The sequence below is a fragment of the Chaetodon trifascialis genome, chromosome 10 (genome assembly GCF_039877785.1).
Source record: "Chaetodon trifascialis isolate fChaTrf1 chromosome 10, fChaTrf1.hap1, whole genome shotgun sequence".
Classification (NCBI taxonomy): Eukaryota; Metazoa; Chordata; class Actinopteri; order Chaetodontiformes; family Chaetodontidae; genus Chaetodon; species Chaetodon trifascialis.
In genome coordinates this window covers 15,902,248-15,914,796 of record NC_092065.1, presented here as the reverse complement: position 1 = coordinate 15,914,796, position 12,549 = coordinate 15,902,248, and the positions used below count along the sequence as shown (strand labels likewise).

Here is a 12,549-nt window from a genome sequence, read left to right as displayed (position 1 = left end):
ATGCTTTCTGGGTAAAGTGCGCCCCGGTATCCGCCCATATTCGCTTAAAGGAGGCCAACCTGAAACAGCTAGGCCGGACGCTGGATCAAATGGAAAGTTCAATCGATTAATTTGCACACTTTTTTGCATGTTCCTGCTTGCTTCTGGAAAACGAGGTAGACCGAATTAAATGCGGGCGTTTCGGCGTGAAATAGGAAATGCAGAGATCGTGTGAAACGAGAGGATTAGCAGCTTGACTTCTTTGGTCGCTACTTCGGACGCGGAACTCCACTCGCTAAAAGGTAAAACACAAATGGATAAGATTCGTACATGTGTGTCGCTTTGGACTTTGTTAACTTACGACCTTCTTCTCCCTAATTTAGTAGATGGGTCAGCGTATCCGCTGTGTTACCACTGAAAAATACCATTGTAGTGGAAATACTCATTTTCGTTGTGAGTGCAAACTACGCCCAATTGTTAACCTTACGTCTGGCCCTGCAATGCAGACCTCGGGGCTAGCCTGTCAATGGCGGCTTCAAAACCAGCACCCTTCCCATTTGAATGAATGATACCGAGTTTTTCCGGGCACACGGTGAGGACAGTGCTACATTAATGAATTACTTTGGCAAACCACGTTAGGTTAGCTCACAGGAGCTAGTTAGCCTACTTTTAAGGCTGTGGGCGAGCTCCAATGCTAAGCTAGCTAACAGCACAGCAGCCTGGTTATTTAAACAGTGCTCAGAGCTTTTCCATACAACCAATCTGGCAACCCTGCGGGCACGGAGCAGTGGCTTTACATCAAATTCCTCTCCACTTTTAAGCCTGCTCTGGGTGTTGTTGGCTGCTTGAACACAGCGCAGGGGCTTTCATTGAAAAGTGGGAAGGCCTGTTTAAACCTCGGCTAATTCACAGAGCAGATAAACTCTCACAAAGTAGCCTAATTTTTATTCGGCTGCTGCTCAGTCGCCCGTTTCTCCATTAGTCTTCGTCGCGTCGGTATTTTCTGTTGATGTGAAGTTGTTTGAGAAATGCAGCGTTGCATTGGCTATAACCTTTTTTGTTGGTGATGTAGTAGTTTAAAATGTGAGCACACAATGCCGTCCACTTGTCAGCATAAAGCAAACAACAACCATGGCTGACATTGTGATATTTTCAGAAAATGATTGTTCCATTTAAATGCCTCAGCAGAATGACTTCACCACAGTTTGAGGCGACAAGTTGTACTTCACACTGTGGGTTTTAACTGTGCTACTACACAAATTAGAGTGAGAAAACCGTCTACTTATTATTGAACCATGAATAAACTATTCCTCCATTACAGCCCTATAATGGATACTTTCTTGTACATGTACTACAGTCAGTCATTCAAAGTCACTTTCACTGCCAAATAAGATGAAAAGTGATGGTATTTCTACAGGCATGGTTAGCATGTGGCAGACAACTTTCAAGTGAGACTGGAATGGCCCGTGACATTGTCAGCAGCCTTATCTAATCAGGTAAAGATAAGATTGTTGCCTGATGGACAGAGCAGCCTCACTGTAATATGTCTAAATCACACACCATGCTGTGCATAACGCATGTAACATGCCACTGATCATTTCAGGGAGCTTTTTAAAGTGCTGAGTAGCTAACAAGCATGGTAAAAGTATGCCCTTGTTGGCCAAATACCTATCAAACCACATTCTTGTTTTTGTTTGTCTAGAAAAGGCAGTAATACTGTGTGAACTCCTCCCTGACTGCAGGCTGTGCAGAGCTGTGAGCAGCATGTACTCACTGTAACATCTGAAAAGGCCAGCTGCCACTATTGATGGGTGCTCCTCCACAAAGCAGACAGACAGACAGACAGACAGACTCCCAGTTGCTTGTCAATTTTGGAGCCTTAATGTAATGTCATAGATTTCTGCCTGGGGATGGTTTGTGTTGTGTGGCAGCTACTCAGAAAACACGACTGAATGTGGCTGGATTTAGACATTTGATGAGGCATTCATATCCATCTTTATTTATTTTACTTCGGTACCTGATTGTGATATAAAACCTTTTATTTTTGTTTCACAGAAACCATTTTAGTTGAATTCATTTTTAAATATGGGTTCATCACAACACTTGGTTTACTTTTCTGCGCCGATAATGATTGAATGTGCCAACAGTTGCAGTTTTTTTTAGTGTTTTATATTCACTCATTTGCACATAATCTCTTGCAGGTGAGCCATCATATTCAGTTTGTGGTGATTGTAGTTTTCTCCACAAGCGTCTTGCTGAATACTTAAATGGGCATTTTTTAAATGACAAGCAAAACAAACACAGTGGTATGAAATCTAATTTTCCAGTGAATCAGCAGTCGTATTAAAAAGAATATGAGGGGGTTTTTTTTGGACATGAGGGTGTATGAGTTAGTCATTGAAGTGATGATACGTTAACATTTTCTCTGCCTGCCAATACTGAGGACACAGATTTCCCAGTGAACCGACAGCTTGTCACACAGAATGAAGAGCAGCAAATGGAGCTAGGTGACAAAATGGTTTTAAGCGACAATTCAGCACTCAGAAGAGTCTTTTCAGGCTTTGATGGTGCTTCAGATTAATTGAAGCTGTGCCAGATGACTGTCTGTGTCTGTGGAAAAATCTGAATATTATATGCTTTTTCTGCTCCTGCAGGTGAATCATGACAGAATATAAGCTGGTAGTGGTGGGAGCTGGTGGCGTTGGCAAGAGCGCACTTACTATTCAGCTCATCCAGAATCACTTTGTGGATGAATATGACCCCACCATTGAGGTAAAGAAACTTTGTGTGTGCGTGTACAATGTATGTGTAAAAATGTGTGCACTCGAGTCTGTGAGCGTGTCCATGGTTTGTGTGTATTCTGCTATGGGAGCAGAACAAGGATAAACTCCTCTAAAAAAGGAGCTGCAGCAGGTTCTTCTGGTTTAAGTCTTAAAAAGACACCAAACAGGTTTTTAATAACTTTCCATGTGTGTCTGCCTGCCTGCTTTCTCAGGGGGCCAACCTATGCTGAGAGAACAATCTCACTATGATTTCAATCAATTATAGATGTGCTGTTGGAGTAAAGAGCTCCACTAAGGCTGCAGATGTACTTGCTCTTTTACCATGCGTATACACAGACAACTGGCTGTGCTGTAAATACAATTGTTCACCATTGTTGCCAGAAGGGAAATGTTAAACTATTGAAAGAGAGTCTTATAATAATTTTATTTTTGCTAGAAATTGTCATATGCGAGTTTTAACCACGAGAACAAATAGGCATAAATGTAGAATTTTATAAAACACATAAATTACTTTTTGACACGCCCATAAATCTAAGCACATTGCATTTTTTTTGTCTGACAAGTTTTGTAATAGCCTACTTTGACCAAATTAAATAACAAGACAGGACAACTGGAAGCCTGTTCACATTCTACATGAAAACCATTTAGGCCGCTGTCTAACGTCATTAAATAGATAACTGGGCTTACTAACCGGGCTTATTGGTGTATTTAAGACAACTCGACTTGAGCCTTTAGTGAGAAAGAGATCACCACCTCTGAGTCTCTGTCTGTGGCCCCCTCCACCAGGCATGATTGGCTGGAAAGAGGTCATGTGAGAACAGATACATGAACACAGATGTGGTGTTACTATGGATCCCACTGCTTTCACTGGTTGGGTTGGTTAGCCTGTTGGCAAGTTAATTAAAGTAACTAATCATTGAAAACACCACAAAATGGTCAAATTCTTGTACACTGTGGCACTTTTGGCATTATTGATTGTGCATCGTACAGAGGACAATATAATGTACAAATATGACTGTCAAACATCTGGCAATGCTGTTGTTCAGACTTGCCTATATATTATGTCTGTTAATGTAGGATACCCCTACCCCCATACACACACACAGACACAGTGAGTCAGTCAGTTCAGCAGAGCTGCTCGTTATCGCCCTTCCCTTTGTCACAGCAAGCATCTGCGACCATCTCCATACTGCCCCGACCATTCATGTGCATATTGCATCTTGTGTAAGTGTAGAATTAATTTCTGAGGACGTGCAAAACCAGCGGACCAGCCGGACGAAGGATAGGTGAGGCAGCTAACACGTGCACACAAACGCCTAGTTAAAAGCAAGTGTATCTCTGGCCTGAGATCATGTGAATACTAGATAGCTTCTGAAACAATAGCTGCTCGCTGGACTAGATGGTAATTGTTTGTGTTGGATCAGATCGAGTGTGGTCATCAGCGTGATGAAAAGCTGGAGTGTTTTGACACAGTGGAAACAGGGTCCTCCATTATGATTTGAGGTCTCCTGGAAAATGGAGTGCCCTACTACAGCAAGAGTGGCCAATCATTAAATGTAGTCAAGTGACACTTAAGTTTTAATTAAGATTAAAAAAAAAAAGCTCATTATATATACTTTTGTGTCACTATTTACCATAGTTCACTATGCTTTTATACAAACATCAACATTTCTTTGGTTATTGCATTATTAATCTTGGAAACAAATGCACAGTCATAAGAAATTATTGCACTCTATTGTACCATACATGTTTATAGCACATTTATAATAACCGTGACTATAAAAAAATGACTAATTCTAAAATTATGTAATTCACAACCATTTATTATTTTTTATCAAGCTGCTATTTGGACACTCGGCTCACTTAATCCCAGAGTTCTGATCGCTCTCTTACCTCCTCCTCCCACTCCAGGACTCCTACAGAAAGCAGGTAGTGATTGATGGGGAGACATGTCTGCTCGACATCCTGGACACTGCAGGTCAGGAGGAGTACAGCGCCATGAGGGATCAGTACATGAGGACAGGGGAGGGCTTCCTCTGTGTCTTTGCCATCAACAACACCAAGTCCTTCGAGGACATTCACCATTATAGGTGAGCTGTGGTCTTTGGACCTCATATGAAGGCAGTGTTTAAAAGGTTAGTTTTTATCGCTGGTGGTTTGATTGTTCCATCCGTTGCCACTTCACTGCTCTGCCTATGTGAAGGTGACCTTTTGACCTGCACAAGGTAATAGAGCTGAGCGATACTGTATTTCCATATCATTTTATTGTGACAACATTGCCTAATAGATACATTGTAGGTCACAAAAATAAAGAATAAATACAAAAATTAAGATTTTGAACATGTGGAGAGAGCTGTTAAAGTTGCAATATATGTTTGTATAAATGTCCTGAGAGGTAGCTGCATTAAGCAAAAGCCAATAATGAGCCTTTTCAAGGTATACTTAGTAGATAAAAGTTTCATCATAACATTACTTTGTATTTTTCCCACTTGCATTAAAATCAATTGGATTTTCTATTGTTTCTGTCAATATCCAGAGAACAGATTAAGCGGGTGAAGGACTCTGAGGACGTCCCCATGGTGTTGGTGGGGAACAAGTGTGACCTCCCGTCCCGGACAGTGGACACCAAGCAGGCTCAGGACTTAGCACGCAGCTACGGCATTCCCTTTATTGAGACCTCAGCCAAAACCAGACAGGTGAGAGTCCAGCCAGAGACGGCCACACCCTCAAGACTCAAACACTTTAACTTGTCAGTCTGTCACTACGCTGCTGGAGTATTCCTCTGCAGGTCTGTAGAGCATGCTGAATGGTGACAAGTTGCATGTGGTCTCCGGGGGATATTGTCTTGATGGACACAGCAGTTTGTCTATAAATTTCACTTTGAAATCAGATTTTATTATTCCAGAAAGCTTAAGTTTATGTTAATATTGACAAGTGGCCCTGCCCCTCTTGATTATCTTTTGCACTCCGATCACAAGAAAATTTTAGTCTTGAGTCATGTGGTGCTGTGCTGATCTGTGTCACGTTCAGTGGCTCTGATGGTCTTGTTTCTAATAATGTTGCTTGGAAATGTCTCAGGCAATGCGCCGCGCCTCGTTAAATCCTCTGTGGTTAATTGAATTTTTTATTTATGGGTGATAATGTAATCATTGCATGCTACTTTGTCATGGATATGTGAAATTATATCATCATTAAGGCCATCTTCAAAGGATCCTGCATTCTAAATAATCAGCAAATCCGCAAATGTGTGTCAAGGAGTCTGCATGAAAGGACAAACTGTCGGTAATTACTCAGGGGGTTGATGATTCTGCTTACTGGATACTGTGACTTGGTGTTGGAAGATTTGCCATAGCGTAGTCACAACAAATGGTGTGAGTGTGTTGTGAGCATGGCCTTAGGTGGCTGAGCGGCTGACGCAGTGATCTGTAAACACATCCTTTCCTGGTCTCTCTGACCTGGGGTGAATCACGGCTCCTTCTGGTGCGGGGAAATTAATGACACAATGATTAATTTCTTACAGCTCTGTTCACCTATTCCCACCTGAGTGTACCAATGATTCACTATCCACACCGTGCCGCTGCTGCACCAGCAGCAACTGTCTCTTGCATTCAAAGCCACCCAGTGTTTCCCAAATCTCAGTGATTTCATCTGACTTCTGAGAAATCTCTCACATGAAGTATCAAAATGTGCTCCAGATGCATGCACTTCTCCTTTTGTATTAGGATAGACAGTCAAAAGTGACACTCCACCCTCCTGTTTAGAGACGCTCACCAACTGTAGGCTGAAATGGTGGCTGTTTTTAAAGTTTCTAATTAGTTTTTTAGTTCAGTTTCCCACAATGAAAATTAAATATCTCAATTCTCAAACCGCTCCTCCGCCACAGTCCACCTCTTCACTGTCCGTGTGTGCTCAGTCACTGACCAACAAGGTGGCTAAATACACTGCTTCTGTCAGAGCTCCAAAGAGGGCAAAAGCATAACACAGAAGTGGTGCAGTTTTGGCAAAATGAAGTAGTTGTTTTTGTAACACTTTGGGAAACACTTTATATTGAGATCCATATATTCACCATTAACTGTTGCTTATTTGCATGCATATTAATAGCATATAGGCGCTTTAATTATTCATTATAATGAATAATAAAAAGGGCCAATATGCTGCTAACAAGCAGCTTCTTAATTGTGAATATATGTACCTTTTAATATAATGAGACCTTTTTTGTGCTTTCATACTTTTTTTTTGCCATGAAAACTTGTTGCCATTGGACTTTAATCTAACCTCAGCCCCTCTTCACTGAGAGGAGGGAAACGCCGAACCTTTTCAGGCCTGCGGGAGGTGAGTGTTCGGTATTTTGGGTGGAGTTTATGTAGATGATGAGGCTGGCTAGACCTTGCAGGTAGACCCGCCTCAAAACATTGGCCTTCTTTGTTCCTTTTGCATCTCTAAGCTGTAACACATGCACCCATACAGTATGTCCTCCTGTATTCCTCAACATTGAGGGAAGTTGTGTCTTATACTGCAGAGAGTGGAAGATGCCTTTTACACTCTGGTACGGGAGATCAGGCTGTACCGGCTCAATAAGCTCAGCAAGGAAGAAAAGACTCCGCGCTGTGTCAAGCTTAAAAAGTGTGTTGTGATGTGAAAGGGGTAAGTGTATGCAGCCGTGCGCCCACCAGCTCTTGTGTGTCTGTGTGTGTGTTGTTGGTGGGGATTAAGGAGAGTAGGCGCACAATGAGAGCTGGTGTTTCATGGGTTCTCAAAGCTAACCTGCTGGTTTCTACTGGGGCTGTGGTGAAGCTCTAACCGAAGGCTGGAACAGCTGATGACGTCTTCCCTTTTCAGTGTCTCTGTGTATCATGACTGATTATTAAAGGCCATTTTCACACTGGGTTCGTTTATGAGTCTGACCCGGACTTCATTTCCGCTAACCCTGCTGGTCCGCTTTCACACTTGTGTACTTGTGTTTCGACCTGGGCTTACGTTTCCGTTCTTTCCTTATCAAGGTGCAGGTTTTTATTGACGTTTCCACAAAGAAATGATAACAGTGTGCGTTTAGATGCATATAAGATAAATGGACGGTGATGTACAAGCAGGCAAGCACCTGAACGTCCTGAAATATTTGAAAAATAACAAGAAAACCCCCCCCCCCCAAAACAAGCACCCTCCCTAGTGCTACTCTACCGGAGGAAAAAATAACGTAATCAATTTTGGCTCATTATTCTCCGCTCAAATACCACTGAGGTATTTTATCTGTCCCATTTTGTCGGTTAAAATACCACTAAAATGCACAGAGAGCAGGATTGCTCTCAGTCATAGTCATAGAGTCATAGAGTCAGTCAGACCACCTCCCTCAGCTTGACCGTTAAAATGTCCGTGTCTTCAGACTTCTAGGCAAACCGTTCCAGGTTTGGATACCAGTGTGAAAATGTCCTAATCTGCTGAAATCTTCATGAAGAAAGGGGGTATGGGCCGGTGAGCCAATGTGTGTGATTAGAGGAGATTATGGTGAATCTGGGACCAAATCATGTGCTGAAATGTTTCCAGAGGAGGATGTGGTGGAAGAAACTGGTAGATATGTTGTGAACATAAAAAATGTGTGTGTTTGTGGGTGAGAGATTTTCTTGTGGTCAGAAATGCCTTGTTATCTTTATTCTTTCCTTTCCTTTGTCACAACCTGAAGTGACCTCAGGCTCTTCACTCTGCTGCTCCCTGCAGATTCATCATCACACAGACTCCCTGTACGCACACACACACACACAGTGCGGCATCAGCAGACTGTAGCTACATTTACATGGAGCCTTTTATTCACTAAAAATCAGAGCTTAGCAAGAATATAAGAGCCTCATTTAAACACCTCAGTCCAAGTTAATTGGAACAAAACAAGTGAAAGTTGTGATTTAAAGCTTTTTATAAACTCTGTTTCAAACGACTTCAGATTTTCAGAGTACGTTAAATGGAAGCTGTTCACCTGAGGAAGACGTGCCTCTTCTTTTCATTTGTTGCCTCTGAGAGTTTGCTACCACTCCTGACTGGTGCATCTCTCCCAGGGGAGCCGTCTTCAAATAGTTTGTTTATTAGTGTTAGAGAGATAAACAGAAGGCGAACCTTCTGTTCAGTAACTGTTAGAGGAATATTTTTCTAAAACTGTTGCTTGAGTACAACCCCACAGCAGTTAACCAGTGTTCATGCCAAGCGCTCGATGCAGGTCCATCTCTTTTTTTCACAGTTTGCTTGTGTTGGCACGCACACGCCAACTATTGCAAATGTAAACGGACAACTTGTTCTGTTGTTTTATTTAGCGGGCATTCAAACATGTGGGAGTTGTCGATTTGGATTGATTACATTTGGAGGGAAAACAAATTGGCTCATGTAACTGCAGCTCCTGTCTGTTGTCGGCGGGAACACTGCTGACGTTTCCTGTGACATGCAGGACGTTACAGTTCTGTTTGATCTGTACTTCATTCAGTCGTGTCTCACTCATTCAGTCGTGTCTCACGTAGCCTGAACTGCACTGATGAGTTTACCGGCACCCTGACATGTGTCACGCTGATGGAGACTTGACAGAAAATAAGTTGAATCTGATTTATATTTGGAAGTTCAAATTTAGTTTCTGGTTTTGAATCGGGGGAAAATAAATCAAATCAAAGAAATTCAACTGCCAATGATATAAAAAAGGTTTGGAAAAATACAGAATTTTGTTCTTTGGCAGTGGAACAAGTCAAGGTTACACCTCAGTTTGATGTGTAACCTTGAAGTGTTGGTTGGAGAGTTTAACTTGTCCAAATTGTTCTTTAATAGAGTAGAATTCCCCTTTTACTGCAGAGTTACCTGCAGAACACTGTCAGTCCTTTAAATGTGTCAGCCTGTATGATATTTGTTTGCCAGTTTGTTGTTATTCTCGTATAAAATGATAGCTGTAACTCTAATAATGCCTTCTCTCTGTGATGTTTTTTCCAGGGCGTTGATGATGCCTTTTACACATTAGTGCGAGAAATCCGGAAGCATAAGGAGAAGATGAGCAAGGAAGGCAAAAAGAAGAAAAAGAAGTCCAAGACAAAGTGTACACTTATGTGAATAATCACCCCTTTTCAAGACAGACTAAAAAAACAGAACTATGTTGAACAGTTATAGTAATACATTTTGTACATTACACTAAATTATTAGCCTCTTTCTCAATACCCACCATACCTAAACCTGACCCCATTTTCTGCCTTTCTGTTATTTGCTACATGGACACCAATAAGCTTTATTTTCAGTTTAGTGCCAGTTGCCCACATGTGTTGGTCCAACAGCCTGTTTGATTTGATAGAACGATGATGATCATGATGATTTGGATAATTTTCTGCAGAGCGGTGAGCTAATTGCATCACAACTCATGTTTGACAAATTATTCATTAACAATTAAAACTTTTTTTTATATCCCCTTTGCTTAAAAGGTCATGACCTGCAAAAGTTCTGTAATGCCCCTCTTAAGCATGGGATGCCAAAGAATGAGTTTTCATCCCGATTCTTGTAGACAACACAGATCTGAAGAAAGGACCAACATTCAGCCAGATGAGATCCAAATGTCCCAGCCACTGTGTAATTTCCCCATTTCTGATGAACTCTAGGTATGACTTAGTTATGTCACTGTTGTAAGTATGCATGCAAACTCCTACTCTTCTCCGAATGTTTTAACACCCTAATTAGCTATTAATTAATTTGCAATTTGTCAATGCTTTGTGCTGTGTGGGGAGTGATTTCTTGCCTACATGAAAAAGTTTTTTTTTCTTTCTGTTTGCATGCTTTGTGTCTGGATGACATGGGTATTGCAAACGGCCTCTGGTTGATGTGCTGAACAGAGCCAGCAGCGAGGAACTCTGACCCAAGTGGACGTCATACAGTCTAGTTTTTCAGGTTTATATAAGTAATCAGTTGCTTTTGTGAGAAAGAAATCAGCCACTTTTGCTTGATTAATGTCGCACTCAGAGACGCAGATCTTTACCTGTTTTGTGATAATAAAATGGGACTATCAGCCAGGTTTTGCGTTGGCCATGCAGAATCATATTATGTTGCAGGGATTCGTGCCTCTTCACAGTCGAATGTCGAGCAGCTTGTTTGACCTCACTGATCGCGTATTTCCTGCTTTTCTTTACTCCTAAAGCTTGACTGCAGGGTTGTTTTAATTCATCCTGACAATAATCATTTCATTGCTTTTTGTTACGGAACAATTAAAGAGTTCTCCTGTCAGCATCCTCCTGATTGAGGCGTTCATATTTAAACAGTATGAGGACCCTTTATCAGATCATTATTCAGTGTTTGTTTGAAATTTGAGGATGTGAGTTTCTCCAGTAGCTGGCCGTAGAGGTGTCACACCTTGCACATTTTCCTAAGGCTCGTGACTGGCTGGAAAGCAGAATGCATCTTTTTAAGCAGCTTTCAGGAATATTTCTCTTGGTGTGGTGTCACAGAGGTTGTTCAAAATGTAGTCCAAATGGATTTTCAGATTCTTCTTTTTTGCATAGCTTGTGAAAGAGTTTTTGGTGGCCTGCCTTTCAACACAAGTGATTGTCCAGCAAAATAATTTGTCATTTTCTCTCACAAAGCGTGCGTATCGTGGTGATGTAACTGGAACTGATGTTTGTAATGAGGCAATAATTTGCCAGAAAATTGGTTTTTAGAGAAAAATGTCTGAATTCCTTGACAAAAAAAAGGGCCGGGTTTCTTTCCCAGGTCAATCCATATTTCACCTTTTCCATCGCATTTACAAGCTGTTCCCCCGGTGATTTTTATTTTCCTTTTATGTTTGCATTAGGTGCTACATTTAGACAGCCGAGACAACATTTACTTTGTCCTGTGTGTGCGCTCGAAATACACAAGATGCTGTTTTTAGGGGAGCGATGTTATTGACACAGAAAATCCAGACATGATACATTTTGCTTTCAGGATTAATGAATTTTGACCCAGTTTATTATTACCTCTTTTTTCATGAAGTAGAATAATAACTGTTAATGCAATTTTAATTATGGAACCCTCTTGTTAACAATACTGTTTCAAAAGTAGTTTTACTGAAATGTTCCTCTTCCTTTATTGCGTGCCAACAGCTGATATCTGAAATGTATCATTTATACCTGGATCATATTTTAACAACCTTTGTATAGTTGTGATACTGAAAGGTGCATATTTTGTAAATTGTGCTTCATTTCGTTGGTGTGTCTAAATGAATGTTGCTTTAATGGAGGTTCACTCCGCTCTGTGTATGTGACTAGAGAGTGTGACTGGGTCCAGGTCTAGGGAAGTGAATGAATGACCACTTTACAGCACACCTGTTGTGGGCAGTGTAGAGTGGTGATCTGATCTCAAATGAGTCTATTTTTTGCCATGAATCTCACCACTCCTATTTAATGTGTAATAAAGAACAAAGTAAAGAGGAACTTTGTCGATCTTTCTTAAATTGTCTTTCGCTTCTCTTTCTCTTTTAAACACTAGTTTTTAAAGTTGCACATGTATGTTTGCTCCACCGACTGCTGGGGCACATGATAACATAATGACTGTATTGACACTAATGCACAGTATCATACCCTGAATTTGCACAGAAGGAGTTTTGTTTTTCTTTGTTTCTTTTTCTGTGTTCAGATCACATAAATGTTCTCCAGCAGGTGGCACTGTTCGCTCACTTTGAGTCTGACTCTTGAGGTCCACAGAATCTAATGAAGGGGCTACTCTTCAGTGCTCCCAGACAGAGTAAGCCTACATTTAGCTTTGACAAGTTGTGTACATTTTCTAAAATAAACCAGGACTAAGTGTGTTT

General features: G+C 41.2%; 1 protein-coding gene across 2 annotated transcripts; it reads left to right on the top strand.

Moving 5' to 3' along the window:
* Positions 1-12,186, top strand: kras (v-Ki-ras2 Kirsten rat sarcoma viral oncogene homolog). 2 transcript variants are annotated; one of them, XM_070973068.1, is made up of 6 exons: positions 3-281; positions 2,634-2,751; positions 4,674-4,852; positions 5,299-5,458; positions 7,282-7,406; positions 9,717-12,186. In XM_070973068.1, exons 2-5 carry the CDS (start codon positions 2,641-2,643, stop codon positions 7,399-7,401), a joined length of 570 nt encoding a protein of 189 aa, XP_070829169.1. In that variant the 5' UTR covers positions 3-281; positions 2,634-2,640; the 3' UTR covers positions 7,402-7,406; positions 9,717-12,186. The 2 variants fall into 2 exon arrangements, with proteins under 2 accessions (XP_070829170.1, XP_070829169.1); XM_070973069.1 differs by lacking the exon at positions 7,282-7,406 and having other exon boundaries at positions 1-281.
* The last annotated feature ends 363 nt before the right edge of the window (positions 12,187-12,549 follow it).

Coding starts and splice junctions, on each gene's coding strand:
- kras (XM_070973068.1), top strand. CDS start 2,641: ATGACAGAATATAAGCTGGTAGTGGTGGGAGCTGGTGGCGTTGGCAAG. Junction 2,752..4,673: donor AATATGACCCCACCATTGAG/GTAAAGAAACTT, acceptor CTCCCACTCCAG/GACTCCTACAGAAAGCAGGT. Junction 5,459..7,281: donor CCTCAGCCAAAACCAGACAG/GTGAGAGTCCAG, acceptor CTTATACTGCAG/AGAGTGGAAGATGCCTTTTA.